The 21,115-nt window shown below is 34.2% G+C and overlaps 2 protein-coding genes across 9 annotated transcripts; both read right to left on the bottom strand.

Annotated features, from left to right (window-relative positions):
• Positions 1-4,358: 4,358 nt before the first annotated feature.
• Positions 4,359-7,394, bottom strand: LOC107648661 (protein REVEILLE 8). 8 transcript variants are annotated; one of them, XM_016352468.3, is made up of 9 exons: positions 7,183-7,377; positions 6,740-6,797; positions 6,531-6,654; positions 6,280-6,444; positions 6,091-6,171; positions 5,878-5,987; positions 5,325-5,384; positions 4,996-5,095; positions 4,359-4,903 (listed from the first exon to the last, which is right to left on the bottom strand). In XM_016352468.3, exons 1-8 carry the CDS (start codon positions 7,314-7,316, stop codon positions 5,024-5,026), a joined length of 804 nt encoding a protein of 267 aa, XP_016207954.1. In that variant the 5' UTR covers positions 7,317-7,377; the 3' UTR covers positions 4,359-4,903; positions 4,996-5,023. The 8 variants fall into 8 exon arrangements, with proteins under 8 accessions (XP_016207954.1, XP_016207953.1, XP_088345419.1 ...); XM_016352467.3 differs by having other exon boundaries at positions 4,420-4,929; positions 7,183-7,394; XM_088489293.1 differs by having other exon boundaries at positions 4,420-4,903; positions 6,280-6,375.
• Positions 7,395-18,970: 11,576 nt separating this feature from the next.
• LOC148555104 (uncharacterized) lies at positions 18,971-20,632 on the bottom strand. Its single transcript, XM_088490605.1, has one exon. It carries the CDS (start codon positions 20,630-20,632, stop codon positions 18,971-18,973), a length of 1,662 nt encoding a protein of 553 aa, XP_088346731.1.
• Between the last annotated feature and the right edge of the window lie 483 nt (positions 20,633-21,115).

The raw sequence follows: 21,115 nt of genomic DNA on the forward strand, positions 1-21,115 counted from the left end.
TACACCAATCACTTTTAATATAAGAAGTCGAGTAGGCGGATTGGTGCGAATGGAGAAGGAAAAAAAAAGATTGAATTACAAATATTTTCTGGGGATATCCATTTTCCTGGCGAAATGGATAAGGTATACCGACATAGTGGTATTTTGATACAACCCGAAAGGTTAAAAAAAGATTCAAAGGAATAAAAAAATTAAAAATTGGATCTCTGTCCAATGGATCACAATTATCAAGAAAAAGTATTTTGTTTTGGTTCGACCTGTAATTCTATATGAAATTACAAACGGTATCAATTTAGTAAAACTATATGGTTTCAGTGTCAACAACCACCACTCAAGATGTCTCTGAGAATTAGCATCAAAGGTCATAACAGTCGGGTGCATAATACGTATAACAACAATATACCATATGCCCAACCCGGCAAGAAAATTTATGGCATGTTACGCGCAACTATACCCTGCATACTTGTTCATTTAATCCATGCTGTCTGAATTCTTGTGGGGTGTGGCAATGATGTGCAATATCTTTTGGTCTACCAAGCTGCTACCTGGTAACATACCCTAATAGTAGCAAAGCTTCGCACCTTGACTTGCACGCTGCCTGCTAACCTCACCACTCAAACTAAATTTCGGTTTTTTTGGAGGTTTCTGCATGTATCTTCTCAATCTGTCCGCCATTTATATTTCACGCCACTCCTCATAACATATCATCAGTTTTAAGTCGTTACTCCAAATAACTGTGGTGTCTCACTCAAAGGAGTTATTATCTTATTATTGCCTAATTTTTAAATGATCCAACCTAAATCAAATAGATCAAAAAACAAAGAAAAATTATACCACCCCACAATACAACAAAGAATATTTTACTCCATAACCTTATACATATCATTTGGGTAGTTAAATTATTTTGACTTAAATTATCCATGTTCTCAACCTTAGCTTAGATATATATTGTTATAATTGTGATACAAATATCATGCCAAGCGGTTAATATAAATGAAAGTACACCACAGTGTCACATAACCTTACTCCAATGAAATGAGTCACAACATAATACAACTACTACTCTCATTAGTCATGATATTATTATTACTATTATTTTTCTTCTTTCTATTTTCCATCGTCCGGCTTCAAATTGTTCTTTTCTTTCTTTCGACATTGCTACACATTCTTCTTGTAAGCTAAAATTCAATTATCTATCTATGACAAAAAATTTTACGGGTCCAAAGACCAACCAAACTTCCAAAAAAAATAAACAAGGTCCATCTTTTTCAAAGTCCAAACCCATTTTCAACAAGGTCCATTACCACACTAGCATCCTACCCAAACACGTTCCGTTCTGCGGTCTCATGCACTGTGCGGCTCACCAGCTGAGCCACTTCATTGTATTTGGCTATCTGCTGCAACATGTCCGCTCCTCACTCACGAGTCACGACAATTATGAATTTCCATCATTCCACAAGCTACGTGTCACACTGCAGTTACATCTGAGGGAATCTCTTTATCTATGTATGAATTATGCTCTGTACCGTATAATTATCCTTTTGATAATATCGCTCCAAATATGATTTTCTGACATTGTATATATGTTTTATTTAAAAAAAAAAGAAAAAAATAGCATTATTAAAAAAAAAGGGACAATATCCATTTCCTATTCTTTCACCCTCAATTTTTTCCTAAAAAGTAGCACTCCCTTTGGGAGTTGAAATTATAGTGACGGGTATCCAATTACATTTTAAGGTTTATTACTCTGTTGGTCCCTATAGTTTCGCGAAATTTTCAATTAGGTCCCTATACTTTTTTTCCTTTTAATTGGGTCCCTATACTTTTATTTTTTTTAATTTAATCCTTACCGTCATAAAACCGTTTGAAATAACAGAATATTCCATTAAAATATCGAATATTCTCATAATTTAGTCAAAAAATTTAATTAAAAACACCTCTATTTTTATAAAATACCAAAAATACCCTTTATATTTTTGTCCCCCAAAATCAGAGAACTCTAACTATCCCTAGGTTATTCTCCTAAGTTCTCAATTGGATTTGTCCTCCGTCGCACTCTGCTGCCGTCTTCCATGGCGTCGTCGTCGTCCGTCGCTGGGTGGTCGTCGTCCCTCTGCATCGCCCACAGGTGCTCTGTTCTGCTCCGCTCGTCCCCTTGCCTATTGCATCCCCTCGTCCCGCCTTGCCTCACCGCGCCTCGCGGTGCCTTGCCTCAAATCGCCGCTCCTCGACTCTGCGTTTTGCTGTCTGGACTGGTTCTGCAACAACAGATGATGATTGAATTTTGTTTTAGGTTTTCAGCATTGGATAATAATTCTTCTCAATAATGTCTTCCTCCCACTACACTAAGAACGAGATAAATGTTATGCTTAAAATAACTAGTAGTCAAACGGCATCCTCTCCCGATTCTAATGCTTCAGGTTCAATGTTGAGAAATCTTAATTGTTAAATACCTCTAATTTTGCTTATGCTTATTTTTTGTTGCTGCTTGTATATAATTTGACTTTATTTTATTAGGTAACCAGCATTCTGAATGACAAAGAGAACCAATTGATCTAATTGTGAAGCTTAGTTTGCTAAAATTAGTTTTGATTGTGCTAAAAAATTTTGATTATGAGTTCTAATTATGTATTTTATCTGTAATTAATTGATTATGTTAGAAATAAGGAAAGATGTGAGATTGGAGATAAGGTGTTTGATTAAATTCCTTTGAGAGAGTTAAATTGATTATGAGTTTAATTGATCATTGTCATAGAGGCATACAGGTTCTACTTGTAAAAGTTTGGGCTGCAATCCTCAAGGCATTGCTACTTGTAAAAGTTTGGTCCTAGTCCCCCAGTTGGATTTCAGGTGTGGAATTTCTTCTAATTTGTTCAATTCTTTTTTATATGCAATACAAGATAGATAATATCTATTCTACTCGAAGTTAACCGTTGAAAAAGGAAATATAGAAGTAAAACGCTTTCGCATTTTAATCAAACCTATTTGTATCTAACCAAATGCAACTTCATTTCTATACGCACTCCTTTGGTAATATTTAGAATTTCAATATTTAGAATGATGTTTCTTCCCGTGTTTTGTCTGAACCTCATCCAGGAAAAGAAGCGAAAGATTAATGCAGAAAAGAAGAGGAAATATCTCGATAAGGAGAGAGCAAAGGATGAACTTCTGACGAGAAAGCGCCAGAGAGAGGAAAGACGAGTGAGATACCGTGCGCAATGTGGTATGAATTAAGATTGGGCTGCAATGTGGCATGAATACACTGTTTTCAATTAAGATTTAAATGTTTCTTGTTTAGTTCAAAATCTGTTCTCTACCTTTGTTTCAGAATGCTTTGGTGTTGCTTTGTGATTGTAGGTGGTCCAAAAGCAGCATGTGCTGGTTGTGCTGGCTTTGAAGCATTCTCAGTCGTTATAGAGAAGTTCTTAGACAGGCATGAGTAGTTACTTATTGAATTGAAGTCACCCAATTTTGCATTCATTAGGCATAGCATGGATTTTCATAGTGATCATCTTTTGTCCATTTGCTAAAGGGCGCATACAAAATTGTAGTATTTTATTTTACATCGATTATTGTTTATTTGTATACAATATCAATTGGTGGATGCATTCCTCCAATTCCAAACTAGATGTAAGTATGCTCTTAAGTATTAATGTAAAGTTTATTATGTAAACTGGATGCATTATCATAATCAATACTTGAAGGATGAAAACTGAATTTTATATATGCTTATTACTACTATTTCTATTTCATTTTATCCATTCTTTTTTTTAGGTTCTTAAGATAAGGTATTTTGAAAGTTGAAAAAAAAATAGAGAAAGTATTTTTGGTACAATTTGTATATAAATAAGCAAAAGAATGATAGTGACAAAATAAAAGGGATTATAGGAATATTTTTCATGTCTTAGAATCATTGAATAGGGATTATAGGAATATCTTTCATTGAATATTTATAATTTCACCGAATTTTCAATAAGTCCTTATTTTTTTTTCTTTTTAATTAGATCCCTAAGGGTATAAAAGTAATTTCACAATTCACTAACATTTTTTTGACGTTTAACGTTAATAGGGACTAAATTGAAAAAAAAATTAACGTATAGGGACCCAATTAAAAGAAAAAAAAGTATAGGGACCTAATTGAAAATTTTGCGAAACTATAGGAACCAACAGAGTAATTAAACCACATTTTAATCATATTGCAGTTAACCTTTGATGGCTGTGTATTACACTGGAAGACTCTCATCTCATGGGAAGTAATTGAGGTTGTAATTAAAATATCAACTTAAGCATTCTAAAGACCTCCTCTTGTATTGGTCCCCAGTTTGAAAAATGTCGGTATAGTTTCTAGATATACGATAACAATATGAAATTCCAAACTGGTGGCCATTATTATACTATACATAATCCAGATCACATGTGTGAAGAAATTGGGATCACTTTCCATTCTGATGCACTTATGCTGATAGTTGAAAGCTTAAAGCTGGTATCTCTATCCCCAATCAAGAAAGACATACATAACAAGTTTTGTCTTCAAGTTTATACATCTTCCGAAGTGAAAAGCCACATTCATAATAGGTGTCCCCCCATCTCCCCCCTGCCTATATAAATACACTTGAACCCTCAATTATAGTAGTAAATAGTAATAATAATCAGAACTATATATATGTGTGTCTACTTCAAGACCACATGCATCAAATACTACAAAAGCTTATATATGTATCCAATGTAGTATTTGCTGAAGAATATTTCGGATTTGCATCTTCAGCAGCATTTTCTATCATTTACACACTCTCCCCCTGGCCGTGGCTACAAAGGCCATAGTTGTCTGGTCACTTTTATCTATAAAGGCTTCACAAAGAGAGTGCATTATTCTTTGCTGACTCTTGCTTCGTGAAACTGCGGTCTTCCATCCAAATTGGGCACAGCCAACTGTAAAAGCAGGTTTTATTGAAAAGGAGAGAAAACGATGCAACAAATGATTGAAAGAACACTTACCAAATCCACCAAAATGGGTCATGATAGGTCATTTGTTTGCTTCTTGACATTCAATTCCAACTGTCTTTGTATTGACATCATATAATGACAATGCCTTCTTCTACATCCAAAAAATAATATAAAAAAAAAGATAAAACTACCATTTCTAATTATAAAAAATTTAAAGGTTGACGATTCGAACCACAAAGTTCGTAAACTAATTCGATACCATCTAAGATTAGGTTAGTTTGTGAGATGGATATCAAATTAGTTTACATCTTTTATGGTTAGAATTGTCAATACTGAAGCATTAGCATATAATCATGATTGACTTTGATTTTGAAGCTTACAAAGGGCTCAATGTCAGGGCTAGACAAGTTGATTGTGAGATTTTTCATTAACAACAAAACCTGCACAAGAGAACCAAATATATCAATGTTAGTCCTCACTAAACCGACAAAAGATAAAAATAATCACCAGATCTTCTTTAACAAAGACTGCAGGCAGTTCTGAAAAGGAAAACTTGTTTTGGTATTTTGACCTTGAAAATGGTAGCTAACTTATACTCTCATCCATTTTGCATATCATCATAGGCATATATGAACAAGTTATGAGGTATAAAACAGCATAATCAAGTTTGAATATCAAATAGCAATGATCATTATGCTGGCAACTGCATTGAAAGTCAAATTGCACTAACTGCTTTAATTTATCAGAAAGATAGATATAGTTGGGGCTGTAGTCATAAGTTGTCCAACAAATACACTTGGAAGATTAAATTAGTTCACAACTCTCATAAATGTTACCGTAGCTTTACCAAATACTGATGACATTTGAGGGCCTTGGTGGTTCATGAAGAGCTCATGAATGATTACAATCATAATATAAGTTGTATCAACTTACAGTTTCAAAATTTATAGGATCCATTTCCTTCAGCTTATGAACATGGCCTCTAGTGTCAGGATCAAAAACGCTTCCAATAAAGCTGTAAACTTCAGCAAAATCCGGCAAACCTGTAAATTTTAGTCCAGTTGAGCCGGTCACACCCTAGTTAGGTACCGATTTCAATATGATTACAAATGTAAAACAAAAATCTAACATAAGTAAGATCATTACCAGGAATTACACAAGCTTGTTTTCCATGATTTGGCATCTCAGTAGCCGCCGGCATTCTAATCCCCCTTGATCCAATATCATCTGAATTATTAATATAATAAGTGGTGAAAAATTCCAGTTAGTACTAAATTATAGACTATTAACATCAACCAAACAACAAAAACAACAGAGAGAGTAATATATGCATGCCTTCATTTCCAGTAAGATTTGTGATGAGCTCATCCTGGCAGGGCATGAGTTTATTGGATTCAGCATTCATGAGCATTGAATTTTCATCCCATGTTACTGCATAGCCACGTAAAAGGGTGTTTCTTGAAGAATCATAAGCAATAGATGCTGGAAATGGCATCAAAACTGGCCAATCCATAAATAGCATGTCAGAGATCCAGAAGTTGTGATTCTAGAAACAAAACATCACCATATCTTAAATAGAAGCAAACCATTTTTTGCTGCCTTTTGTGGATAAGGGTGAGCAGCTTTTCGCTTAGGACGAGGAGGAGGCACATGTGCAGTTGTCCCGTTCTTTTGAACTTTCAAGAAGTACTTTTGGGCATGGCTACGAATCTAGAGAGCATTGATTCATAGTTGAGAATTGGAGAAACAAAGAGCAATGAGCCCAAGATAGAAATGAAAAGAACATGAACACAACCTGAATAACAGTTTTTGAGCCCACAAAATCCTCAATTTTCTTCCAATCTCTGTCAAATCTGAGAAATTCACAAACATGTCATTCATTTGATCAAGGAAACTCAAAACAGGATTCAAACTAAACAGGCTTGGAGGTGAACATGACAATAAAAAAGAAGTCACAAAATATGGAGACATATGTATGAAGATTGAAGAGTCCATGCAAAAACCATCAAAGTGCACGGTTCCAAATGAATCTGTTACCAAACTGGTCCAAAGACTAATAAAACCACCACTTAAGCGAGTTTCTTTAAGCATCTAGTGAGGGATTCGAACCCTCAAGGCCACACGATTTCTCTCTCTTTCTATGTTAATACAAAGAAGAAAAAGCATATAAAGTAGAAAAAGAAAGTAAATAAAAGAAAAAAGCATGATTGATTGTATGGGAAGTAAGTAAGTACGGACAGTTGAAGAGCTTCGAGGAACTTGTCGTGTTCTTCGTCGGACCAGCTCTCTCTGGATTTGGTAATGGTGTAAGGCTTTCTGACCTTCTTTGTAGAGGCTTGATCAGTGGAAGTTGAAGAAGAAGAAGGCGCCATTGGCTGATGAAGAAGCACTGCTTCAGTTCTTCTTCTTCGTTATATATGTCCTGCCTCAAAACTATTCCCACAGCGGGTAATAATAAGAGGAGCAATCATTTATGAATAATAAAATTAATTATTTTGACAGAGAGTAATATTAGATAATTAATTTTTTAATTAATGTTTAATAATTTTTTATTTTAAAATTTAGATTCTAAATAATAAATTTTAAATTATAAATTTAAATATTAAATAACTTATAAGTTAATTTCTTATTTTTTCTTTGAGAAAATAATTAGTTAATATCCTAAAGAAAAAGTTTTGGGAGCTAATATTGCACGGCCAACATTTAACATAAGAAAAGAAATCAAAATTCTTAAAAACCAAGAACATTCCAAATTCAATTAGAAAAAACATTCGAAATTTAAACTCGATAAAAAATGATTTCTAATAGACTTTATATTTTATAATGAATTTGTTTAACAATTTGCTATAATGTTACTATATAGTGTTAGTTTTCTAACAATACTCTATTCTAAATCTTAAATATTAGATTTTAAATCTTAAATTCTAAACCTCAATCCTCTATATTAATAAAAAATATTGGCCTTAGATTTCTTTAATAAAAATATGTTTGCACTCTTTTGTACATTTTTTTAAGTAGACTGCTTGCTATTAATATTTTTAGTTATATAAAAATAAAGAGTTAGTTAATGTTGTTTAAAATAAAAAATAAAAAATAAAAAATATTATAATTATTTACTATTTTTATTTTATATAAAATAATATTTTATATTAATTATTTTTAATTAAAAAATAAAAAGTGTATAAAAGATATACACAAAAGTAATATATATTTCTTAGAAATTTTTTCTTACTCAACAATCTGATAAAAAGAAGAATTAAGAATTTTACACAGAAAATAGATTTTCTTTCAATATTTTTATATAGTTAAAAACGTTAATTTCCAATTTTTTAATGTAAAAGAAAAAAATTGTGCGGTACAGAATTGTTAGGAAAAAAAAGAGATAAAAAAAATTCCAACAAATTTCAATTCATGATGGTCTCATGTTATGTTGGGTCTCTTTCTATTTTGCCTTGTGTGCTTCTTTCCTTTTACACCACACATAATGCCATATGCCCCAACCTAACCAGTAACCAACTTTCCAGTCCTTCCCTCCACTTGTAACAACTTTGCCTATTTAATGTCACTTATTAGGTAATAATACCAAAAAATGTCACTTAGATAAATTATTATATAAGATTTCATTTTCATTTTTACGTGTTTTAATTATTCTATTAGTCTTTATAATTTTTTAAAGAATAAATAACCATTTGTACCCATAAAAGATGAAAACGCTGACATATGTATCCATACTAAATCGAAACTAAACTCGTACCCACGCAAGATGCCCTCTGTGTGACAAAAGTACCCTGTCTTTAGAGGGTTGGAATGCCACGTAAGGTACTTTTGTCACGCGGAGAGCATCTTGCGTGGGTACAAGTTTAGTTTCGATCTAATGTGGGTACATATGTCAGCGTTTTCATCTTTTATGGGTACAAATGGTCATTTATTCTTTTTTAAATTTATAATCAGATTTATATATATATATTTTTAATTAAGTTTTTTATATTATTTTTTATTTTATAATTAGATTTTTTTATATCAAAAAGATTAAAATTAACATAATAGTTTTTCAAAAAATATGTGATCAAAAATCTAGTTAGTTTTTTAATTATAAATACTTTTAATTTATAGAAAAATATTTAGTTAACTCTAATATTTTTTACACTAAAAATTACAAAATTAAAAATAGTATATCGATCTAATTGAAAAAGAAAAAAATATAAAAATCTAATTACAAACGTGATGAAACTATAAGAACAACAGAATAATTAAACCTTTTTTATTTCATCGTCTATGTGAATTATAAAATATAAAATAATTTTTAGTAGAACATATCATAAATTCATAATACAAGTACTCATAATTTAAATACAGTTATTAATTTTTGGGTTAAATACAATTTTGGTCTCTTTAAGATATAGGTCGAAAATTGTTTTCATTCCCAACCTTTTTTTGTATACAAAATGGTCCTTAAGGTTTAACCTGATTTTAAATTTTTGGCGGCAGAAGCGGAGACAGAGGTGGATCGTGGACAGCTTCTTCTTCTTCTTCCCTTCTCCCTTTTTCTTTTTCTCTTCCCCCTTCCCAGGAGCAGAAATACTTTCCTTCTCTTATTTTTTCTTTTTTTAATAACTTTTTTTGTTATGGGTAATAATGGTCCAAAATTTTAAAATTTAAATAAAAATGACAATTTTAAAACTTGGTTTTAAATTTTAGAGACGATTTTGTATAAAAAAAAAGGTTGTGGACAAAAAAAAATTTGACCTATACCTGAGAGATTAAAATTATACTTAACCCTTAGTAGATACTTGATTGAAAAACATTATCTAAGCACCTCAGCTTATTGTTTTACTGGTAGCTTTTTTAATAAATTTGCAGTTCAGAAAGCACCAATATATAATTTTACACCTTAAAAATATAAGAATAATCTTGTGACATGCACACAGATGCTGGTGTTAGGGGTGTCAAAAATCTCTAGGAGGCGGGGATCCCCGCGGGGACCGTCCCGAATGCGTCCCATTGGTGAGGAATTTTTTCCGTGGAGATGGAGATGGGGAGCAAAATTTTCCCGAGACAGGCGCGGGGACCCGAGCGGAGATCCCCACCCCATCCCCGATAATTCTCCGAATGTTTGAAATTTCTTAAATAACCTTACTTTATTTCTAACATAGGTGGGTTTTTTAGTAATTTTACCAATTAAAAAAATTCTAACCCTATTATTCAGTCTTCCCTACTCACTGTGTTGTATAATTTTGATTTTCTCTTCTTTTATGTATCTAAAGCAATTAGACATATAGGGTTTATAATTTTGAAATAGTTGCTTGATTTTCTCTCCTTCTATGTATCTAAAGCAATTATGATTTTTCTTACTGAGTATGCTGACCATCAAAGAATACTTGATGTTAAAGACTATATCTTATTGCTTTTTTTAGAATGGAAGTTGTATTTTCAGATTTTATTTTATGGATTATAATTTGCTATGTTGTATTTCTGGATTTATAATCTTGGATAAGATATGTTTGTGTGTTTGTAATAGTATTTTGTAGTTTTTTTTTATTTTTTTGATATTTTTTACTATAATTTTCATATGAATGTTAAATATAAGGGGATGATGGGAAATGGGACCCGCGAAAAATATGGAGAACGCGGAGAATGGAGATGGGGACAATTATCCCCCATTGCAGAATCGGGATGAAAATGGGGATTAATTCTCCCCGCCCCCGCCCCCGCCCCGCCCCGCCCCATTGACATCCCTAGCTGGTGTTAAAGAAACAAAGGAGTGACAAGGAACTAAAAAGAGGGGAGGATGTTGTGTGAAAAAAGAGGGAATGACGGTGAAACCAAACAAACGAGTGGGTCCATCCGTCCATGTCCATGACCACCAAAGTTTGGAGATTGATATGTGGCCCTGTACTCAGCCCACTACTATGAAATTCGAGCTGTTGGGGAAGAACATCACCCACAAGGATCCATGTGCAACAATGCATGTAGCGCTTCTCGTTTGCGTTGGGTAGCAGAAGATTAAAAAATTAATGGCACCCTTAATTGCATATGTAATACAAAGCTTTGCTAATAATAATAAAAATAAAGTGTATTTTTTTAAAAATTTGTTAAAAATTTTAAAAATATTTTTAAATTTTATTTTATTTTAATTTTATTTTTGAAGCTTTCAATTTGTATTAAATTTATCCATAACGGTTAATTTTTAAATTTATGAACAATTATTTAGCAATAATTTTATAAGAATAATTTTCAACACAAGTAAATCAGATATAGTTATTATGTATTATTGTTGAATTGGTCCTAAATTTTTTAAAAATTTAGGGATGTATTTAATACAAATTAAAAATTTTTGGATAAAATTAAAATAAAATAAAACTTTAAAATATTTTTAAAATTTTTAACAAATTTTAGAAACAAAAAATATATTTTATCCTAATATTAATTATGCTAACACTACATTAATGTAAGTATTTAGTTGAAAATTGTTTAAAGGTATATATATACTTTGGGACATAAGGTCCAAGGAAAAAAAAATAAACAAAATCTATTTTAGAAAATACTGTGCTAATGAAATCTACATGAAAATTTGAAAGAGTACACAAAGAAATATAAAAAAAAATGACATTTCAGCTGAAGTTTACGCTCTTGCTATGTCAATCTATCCATAAAAGTATTTGTTTTCTGAAATTCATGATGAATGTTCCAGTTATTTTTAGCCTATTGCAATGCTCTTTGATAGTCAAAACTAATACTCTTATTTAGTATAACTCGATAATTACTACTTTGGTATCCACTTCCATGCAAACGTTTATATACCTAAAGTTTAGAGCATATTTCCAAACCTAATAGAATACTTAGAGTTCTGTCAAAGTCACTATATAACTATTCAAATTTTCACTATAACAAGCCAAAAGTTTACCTTTATGGTCTCTTAAAATACTTTTGCAAGCCGCTGGACTATTCTTTGTAATAAAGTCATTTGAATTGAATCCAATGGATCTATTTTTCAACAAAGCACTAAACCCATTCTTGACCCAAATTATCTCCTTGTAAGCTAAATTATACTCCTTAGCTAAATGTCCAACCTCTTCTAGCTCTTCTCCATCCTTCATGTCACAACTTGGAGGTATTGTGGAATTTATCTCAACATCAACCTCAATTTTAAAGGAAGAAGACTCCTCAAATACTAAAGGACCATGTGTTGGTGTGGGATCATCATCAAGAGGAAGATTTGTTGTTTGCTCACCTTCTTCCGATTCTTCATCATTCAACACATGCTTCGGAGGTTGCGCACCCCCCTTGACGTTGCTTTCAAGATCAATGGAAGAAGGCTCAATAGGATTATCGAGGTGATTTGTTAGTGAGGACAATATCTCATCAATGATTGAGTCCATATCTTGATTAACCTCTCCTAATTCTTCAACCATTCCTTCCGACTCAATTGTCTCAACTTCCTCACTTAGTTGTGATTCTTGCTTCAACTCCTCTTCTTCACCTTGAAGCTCCAAATTCACTCCCTCATTATACTCTTTGGTTACTCCTCCACATTTGTCAATGGAAGTGTCTTAAATACATAAGCTTAGGTGGGAGGCCATGGTAGCCACCATGATTTCTATCTTCTTTAGCGCCTTTTGCTCTTCTTCTTGCCTTTGGATATAAGAGCTAATATCTCTTTGGTGTTCTTGCAAGAAGTTTTTGAGAGCTTCATCCATTGAAGGAGGTGGTGGGAGAGAGGGTTCATTGTTTGGGAGAAATGGTTCATAATTGGAAGGTGGTTTATCTTGGTAAGGGTATGGAGGTGATATATATGGGATTGATGGTTCTTGAGAATATTGATGTTGAAATAGTGGTGGCTCTAAGTATGACTTATATGGTTGTTGGTATGGTGGATATGAGTTATGATCATAAGGAGGTGAATGGTGGTATAGGACTTGTGAGTAAGGTTGTTGAGGACTATGTTGAGAGAAGGGGTCATATGTATGTGGTGGTTGTGGTTGACAACCACAATGAGGGTCACCACATCCATTAGATTGGTAAGCATTAGGAGTTGGATTGTACCCATAAGAAACCGACGGAGGTTGTTGCCAAGAAGGTTGTCTATATGCTTGAGACTCCTCCCATCTTTGATTTCCAAACCCTTAATGCAAACCTCCATTGAAGCTTTCATTTCCATTTCCTACAACATAGTTTGAACCAACCTCATAGCCAAAGTGATGAGAATTCATAGTAGAAAAGGGAAAACAAAAACAAAAATTAGGAAGAACTAAAGAAAACAAACTCCTAAACCAAAACTAGCAAACAAACAAAGAGCAAACCTATTCACACTATCAACATATATACAATAACCAATAACAAGTATACATTGCAACTCCCTAGCAACGGCGCCAAAAACTTGATAGTGAGGATTTATACCGGTTCGGAATTTAACAAAATAATTTCGTTGTGAGCATAGCCCAAACCGACAATCGATCCTCAAATCAAAGTTTAATTTTGGTTGTCACAAGTTCAACCCAATAAAAATAACCGAGAGTATTAGTCCCGGGTCGTTCTCCCTAGGAATTACAATCGAGTGCTCAATTATTGGTTATGAGTTTTATGGGGGTTGGGTTGATAAAAGTGCAAGAAAATAAATGACAAGAAAATAAAGCAAACAATTAAAGATAATAATTACTAAAGAGAGGCATTCATGGCAAGGATTGAGAATCAAGGCTTTCTATCCTAGTCATTAATCATCATACAATAGTTAACAAGAGCTAATCCTATTTCGTCATCTCCAACATAGGAAGAAGGTATAATGTTATCTTTATATTGAGAGAAAGTCAAACAGGACTAGTTAATCCCAATCCATAAGTAATGTTAATGGATACAAGACTAACTAATCACTCTAGATCACCAATCTAAATTGGGTATTAATGACTCAAGATTGTCCAATTTCTCTTTTCAAGCCAAGAATGCTCAAAAACTACTCTAGCATCCAACCAAGTATTTTGTCAAACACTTGGAAGGCACAAAAGGAAAGCATAGTAAAATTGCAAGGAACAATAAATTCTACAACTACCCAATACAAGAAAAGTAACCATCAACAAAGCAATTAACCATAAGAACATCAAACATAAATTGCATTAATTGAAATTAAAATCAACAAAGTGCTCATAAACATGAAAAGTGGCAAAATAAAGGAAATAGCAAGAGAAACTAAGAGAATTAAAGTACTAGAACAAGAAATTGCAATGAAACTAGATCAAAACAAGAATTAAACCCTAGATCTAAGATGAAATTAACCTAAAATCCTAATTCTAGAGAGAAGAGGGAGCTTCTCTCTCTAGAAAACTACCCTACATGGTCCTAAGCTAATCTAATTGCTCCTCCTTTGTTTTCTCTTCAATTCTGCATGAAATAGCCTAAAAAATGAGTTGGATTTGGGTCTCGAAAGCTCAGAAATCGCCCCCAGCGTATTCACTTTAATGAGGTCACGTGATCAGCGTCACGCGTGCGCGTCGCTGGCAAATTTTCTCCTCACGCATACGCGTGGATGTGACGAACGGATTTTTGTGTGGCTTAGAATTCACAATTGAAATCTCGTTGTAAAGTATAGCTTCTAAACCAACAATAATCCTTTCATACAAAAATTTGTTTGTCACAAGTAACAAACCCCTAAATTCTATAAACCGAAGTATTCAAACCTCGGGTCATTCTCCCTAGGAATTGTAATGGAGTGTCTTGTTATCGGTTGTGAGTTATATTTGGGGTTTTGATATGAAGCATGAAAGATAAATGGTAAGAAAGTAAACTAATGGCTAAAAAGGTCTTGGCAAGGGTTGGTGGTCAAAGATCTCTATCCTAATCACTAACCACAATACGAGAATTGGCAAGGATTAATCTCATTAAATCATCCTCTAACTAGTAGTAAAGGAAAGTCAAATGAGCTATATCAATCCTAGTCCATAAGTCCTAACTCTCCACTAATTCAATTAGTGAGAACTAGAGTCAATGAATCCCAATCATCAATTACTTGGACATTAGTAACTCAAGAGTTCCTAAGTTACCTTTCCAAGCCAAGAACATAAAACTCTACTCTAAAATCCAACCAAGCATTTCATCAAACACTTGGAAGGCATAAAAGGAAAGCATAGTAAAATTGCAAGAAAAGTAAATCTACACTACTCAATTTGCAAGGAATTAAACAACAACAAATCAAATGAACACAATTATTATGATTTACCTTGAATTGAATTGAAAGAGAAAGGAAGGAACAAAAGTAGATCTACAACAAAATGCAAGAACAACATAAAGGAAATTACAACAAAAAGATGGAAGAAGAATGAATGTAACAACAAGGAATTGAGAAGATAGAAGTAGAAGAAGATGAATTAAAATCTAGATCTAAGAACTAAACCTAATCCTAATTCTAGAGAGAAGTGAGAGCTTCTCTCTCTAGAAACTAACTCTAACTACTAAAACTAAGCTAAAACTAAACTAATGATAACTAACATCTGTTTCCCTCTTCACTCCTTGGGTTAAATAGCATCAGAAATGAGTTGGATTGGGCCCACAAGGCTTTAGAATTCGTTGGCCACGTTTTGCTTTAAGTGAACTAGGTGGCAGCAACGGCGCGTGCGCATACTTTGCGCGTGCGCGCCACCATACGTGGTTCAACCATAGAAAATCTTATATCGTTTCGAAGTTCCGGATGTTAGCTTTCCAACCCAATTGGAACCGCATCATTTGGACCTCTGTAGCTCAAGTTATGGCCGATTAAGTGTGAAGAGGTCGGCTTGACAGCTTTCCGGTTCCTCCATTTCTTCATGAGTTCTCCAACTTTTCATGCTTTCTTTCTTCATTCCCTTGATCCAATCTTTGCCTCCTAAACCTTAAATCACTTAACAAACATATCAAGGCATCTAATAGAATCAAGGTGAATTAAATTTAGCTATTTTGAGTCCTAAAAAGCATGTTTTCACATTCAAGCACAATTAAAGGAGAATATACAAAACCATGCTATTTCTTGAATAAATATGGGTAAAAGGTGATAAAATCCCCAAAAATCAATACAAAACAAACCGTCAAATTGGGGTTTGTCAACCTCCCCACACTTAAACCAAGCATGTCCTCATGCTTAAACCAAGAATGAAGTAAGGGTATGGTATTTATTCAATGGAAACTAACTAAATGCAATCTACCTATATGCAACTATCTAAATGAATGCAAGTGCTTGGTCAAAATAAATCAATTCTCAAGAAACATATATGCACAAGGGCTAAGGACTAGCAAGTCTAATCCACAATTGAATTGAGTTATTAAATATTTTTACAAACTTGCATGAAGAATGATGATCATAGGTGAAAACATGTAATTGAGCATCGAACCCTCACCGGATGTGTTTGCACTCTATTCGGTCAAGTGTTTAGGGTTGATTCACTCAATTCTCCTCTATTTCATGCTTTCCAAGATTTGTTTTTCTTCTAACAATCAACATTTATTTCATGCATGCATACAAGTATCATGAGGTCTTTTCATTGGTTGTAATGGGGCTAGGGTCAAGGTAGGATGCATATTTGGTCAAGTGAGCTTGAAATTTGAATCTTTGATAAGCTTAAACTTCCCACCTAACCTATGACATCCTATACAATTAAGTTCTAACCTAACTACCCATTTTCTCATTTTTTCACATACTCATGCATTTTCTTTTCATTTTACAACTCATATGCATTGATCTTCTTGAGCTTCACTTTGGGGCATTTTGTCCCCTTTTTATTATTTTTTTTTCTTCTTTTTTTTTTCTATTTCTTTTTTTCTTTTCCATATTATTTTTCTTTTCTTTTTCTTTTGTTTTTCTCATTTTTTTTTCTTTCTATATACAAGAGCATCAATGCATAAGGTTTTACATTTGATCAATACATGAGTATGTACCCAATTCCCAATATTTTCAATAACAAAACTACCCTTTTATTCACCCAATGTCCCAAGGTTCCCACACTTGAATGATACTCACACACACTAGCCTAAGCTAATCAAAGATCCAAATTAAGGACATTTATTATTTTTTCGCTTTAAGGCTAGTAATGTGTTAAATTAAAGAATAAATGGGTTAAGCGTAGGCTCAAATTTGGCTAACAAAGGAAGATAAAAGGTAGGCTATTTGGGTAAGTGAGCTAAATGAAATGATGGCCTCAATCACATAAATGCATGAATACACAAAATAATGGACATAAAGAATCAAACAAATCAAAGATTACAATCATAGAAAGAGAATAATGCACACAAGAAGGAAAAAATAAGTGGTTATAAGATGTAACCACACCGTTAGGCTCAAATCTCACAAGCTTGTGTTCTTAGCTCAAAAACATGATCCACAATATATATAATTCAAGCAAGTTCTATGAAAAGTTTTCCACTCAAATCAATTGGTGCCCTATAGATAGAAATCCTTGGAAAATTTCATTATTTTGACTAAGCTTGTTGTGTATATATATGCAAAAATAAGAAAATGCAACAAAAATCCAAAAAAACCTAAAATGAAATGCAAAAGTGTTGGGATTAGAAATTTGTCACCCAAAATCGCCGACCGGTCGGACGACCTCCCCACACTTAAAAGTTTGCACCGTCCTCGGTGCACTCAAAGATGAGCAAGGGGGTGCGGCGACTCTCCAGATTGTTATGTGTTCTTTCTTCCACTTCCATGGTTGCTTGTGGTGCATTCGTTATGAAAAACAAAAATATAACACCATAAGATGAGAAGATATAAAAGCAAGGAAGCATACATTGTTGGAATGATGTAAATCACTAGAATGAGGTGAGTGAATTAGTGTGACATTAAGAAATATTAGGTGTGTGAATTTTAAATTGCGCGGTGTAGAATACACATTAGCATAAAAGCTATGTCACAAAAGAAGCATGCACTTCATTTATCCTAGTGTGCTTGAGATGCTTTAAGTAAGCTTGTAAGGTAAGACAAGCATTAGAGAAGCATGAAAGCATTCAAGTCAAACATATGGATGGATATAATCATGAAATACAATGTATTAAGGTAAATGCTCAACATCATCCATCAAGAGGTTGCCTAATCGAGGGAAAAGGATCCAAATCACATGGTGGCTAGCTACAACATGCAATTCAAAAGAGTTATAAGCTCGAAGACAATTCTCATCACTTGGTATTTTTTTTCAAAAGGTAAGCATGAAGAACTCAAAACCAAGTAACAAAATATAACCTCAATCATAGAATCCAACAAAGATTATCTAAAAACATTCATGCTAAAATAGCATTTAGGCAATAAGGGATATAGCAATGTATAGTAAACAAAGTCAATACGCCAACACTTATGATGAAAAGAGAGAAAATAAAATGAAAACTAAACGAAAACTAACTAATCAACTAACCAACTAACTAATTAACTAACTAAAATAAATGGTTATCCATGGTGTTTGGAAGTGTTGGATGAGGGGTAGGAGAAGGGAAGAAGAAAGGAGAAGGAAAGAATTGGAAAGAGGAGAAGAAAAGAAATGTGGTGAAGGAAGGAAATCCGCGCGTACGCGCGCATGTCGCGCGCGCGCGGATGGCTTATTTCGAGAGTGACGCGTACGCGTCATGTGCGCGAGCGCGCAAATAGGTTTGTGCCAAAGGCACAACGTTGGCGCGGCGTGGGCATAACTCTCTGGAAAATGTATGGAGGTTGGAACTTCCCAATCAACGCGTACGCACGCATGGCGCGCGCGCGTGGATGGTCGAAAATGCTGGAAGTGTGCGTACGCGCCATGTACGCGTACGCGTGGATGGTGCTCTGTTTTTCAAAAAAAAAATTTCTATGTTTTTGCACCAATCCAAGCATTCCAAACCTCCAAACAGCTACCAAAACACCATAAAACCTTAGTTAACATACTTAAACTACCAAACATACTCAACTAACTAAACAAAACATGAAATTAAGCTAATTCTACCAATATATACAAAAGAGAAAATGAAAGGATTTTACCATGGTGGGTTGTCTCCCACCTAGCACTTTTGTTTATTGTCCTTAAGTTGGACTTATGGGGAGCTTCTCTCAAGGTGGCTTGTGCTTGTACTCATCTTGGAACTTCCACCAATACTTGGACTTCCAATAAGCTCCATCATTCAAGATTAATATCTCCAAGCTTTGATGGATTTCTTCACAAACCATGGGCTCCCAATGTTGATCCTCATGTGTTCCCGGATCCCATATTTTGTCTTCACACCCATCTCCAAGTTGATTATCATTAATCCATGTGGGTGGTGAGCAAGGTGAATTCTCAACAAAGTGACTAAACATCCTTCTAGACCCATGTACTCTAGTTATACACCAACCTTTGCTATCAAGCTTTGTACATGTGACCATAATGAACCTAGAAGGATGCTTCCAACCACTAACCATCTCCTTTTTACTCCTAAAGCCACTAATTTTTCTAAGTTGACCATCCGTCTCAAGCAAACCATATTCAAGGGGAATAACAAAGCTTAAGTATAAGGAATTTACCCACTTGAATGAGAGAATAGATGGTGGTGGCTTGGGGAGAGGTATCTCCAATGTGCTTGCAAGCTCTACTCCCTTGTTTGCTTCCTTGTCAATCTCCATCTCTTCATAAACTTCTTCATTTTCAATCCTTTGTTCATCAACTTCCTCTAACTCTTCAACATCACTCAAGTCATAAATGGGAGGTTGAGAGAAATCTACCTCCACATCACTTTTAAATTCATTGGGAGAAGGTTCTTCAAATTCAAAGGATTCTTCACCAAGAAGATTGGGTGCATGATCTTCATCACCAAGGGAACTCAATTCTTGCTTCATTCTCTCCAAGTCTTCATATAGAATATGCCTCGGAGGTTGTGCACATTCCTCCTCAACATCAAATTTACTCTTCTTGGAGGGATTTTCTTTGATTTTAGCTTCCCATGGAGGTTCCGCATCTCCTAAGTCTTCAACCACTTCTTCCTTTTCTTTAATAATCATAGGCTCCTCCAATTGTTCTAACACAAAGTAGCATTCCTCCTTTTCCACCGGAGTTTCCAATCTTTCCTTCATGCTATGCTCTTTAATTGGTTCTCCACATGTGACCATGGGAGTGCTTTGAGTGCTCAAGCATTGGGAGGCTAAAATGCTTACTACCTTGGTCAAGGTAGCCATAAATTCTAGTGTCTCCCTTTGCATTTCTCCTTGCCCTTGAAGTATAAGGCTAAGGGTTTCATCCATTGAGAATTGGGGTGGATAAGAGGGTTCATTGTCTTGGAGAAAGAGTTCATTATAGGAAGGTGGTTCTTCTTGGTAAGGTGGTGGTGTGTATTGAGGTGGTTCTTGGGAGTAGTAATCTTGGAATTGTGGTTCCATGTATGGCTCATATGGTTCAAAAGGAGGTTGGTATGGTAGGTAAGGATCATGGTCATATGGAGGTGTTTGTTGAAAATAGGCTTGTGAGTGTGGTTGAGGTTCATGTTGAGGATATGACTCATAGGCATATGGTGGTGGTTCTTGAAAATCACAAGGAGATCCACCATAGCCATTTGATTGATATGCATCAAAGAATGGCTCTTCCTCATAGTGCATTGGTGGGGGTTGTTGCCATGATGATTGATCATAAGCATATGGCTCTTCCCACCTTTGATTGTCCCATCCTTGATACACATCTCCATTATAGTCCTCATCACCTACAACATAGTTGTAATCACACTCATAGCCAAAATGAGAATTCATAATGGAAAGAGAAAACAAAAATCAAAAGATAATGGAAAATAAGAGAAATAAAATTCTACAACTAGCAAATAAAGCAAAAAGCAAGATATTCACACTATTCACATATGTACAATAACCAATAACATAACACCATTGCAATTCCCCGGCAACGGCGCCATTTTGACGAACGGATTTTTGTGTGGCTTAGAATTCACAATTGAAATCTCGTTGTAAAGTATAGCTTCTAAACCAACAATAATCCTTTCATACAAAAATTTGTTTGTCACAAGTAACAAACCCCTAAATTCTATAAACCGAAGTATTCAAACCTCGGGTCGTTCTCCCTAGGAATTGTAATGGAGTGTCTTGTTATCGGTTGTGAGTTATATTTGGGGTTTTGATATGAAGCATGAAAGATAAATGGTAAGAAAGTAAACTAATGGCTAAAAAGGTCTTGGCAAGGGTTGGTGGTCAAAGATCTCTATCCTAATCACTAACCACAAT

The sequence above is a fragment of the Arachis ipaensis genome, chromosome B6, assembly GCF_059453495.1.
Source record: "Arachis ipaensis isolate K30076 ecotype BB chromosome B6, ASM5945349v1, whole genome shotgun sequence".
Lineage (NCBI taxonomy): Eukaryota > Viridiplantae > Streptophyta > Magnoliopsida > Fabales > Fabaceae > Arachis > Arachis ipaensis.

Coding starts and splice junctions, on each gene's coding strand:
- LOC107648661 (XM_016352468.3), bottom strand. CDS start 7,316: ATGGCGCCTTCTTCTTCTTCAACTTCCACTGATCAAGCCTCTACAAAG. Junction 6,445..6,530: donor ACAAAAGGCAGCAAAAAATG/GTTTGCTTCTAT, acceptor TGGATTGGCCAG/TTTTGATGCCATTTCCAGCA. Junction 6,172..6,279: donor AAATCTTACTGGAAATGAAG/GCATGCATATAT, acceptor TTAATAATTCAG/ATGATATTGGATCAAGGGGG.
- LOC148555104 (XM_088490605.1), bottom strand. CDS start 20,632: ATGAATTCTCATTTTGGCTATGAGTGTGATTACAACTATGTTGTAGGT.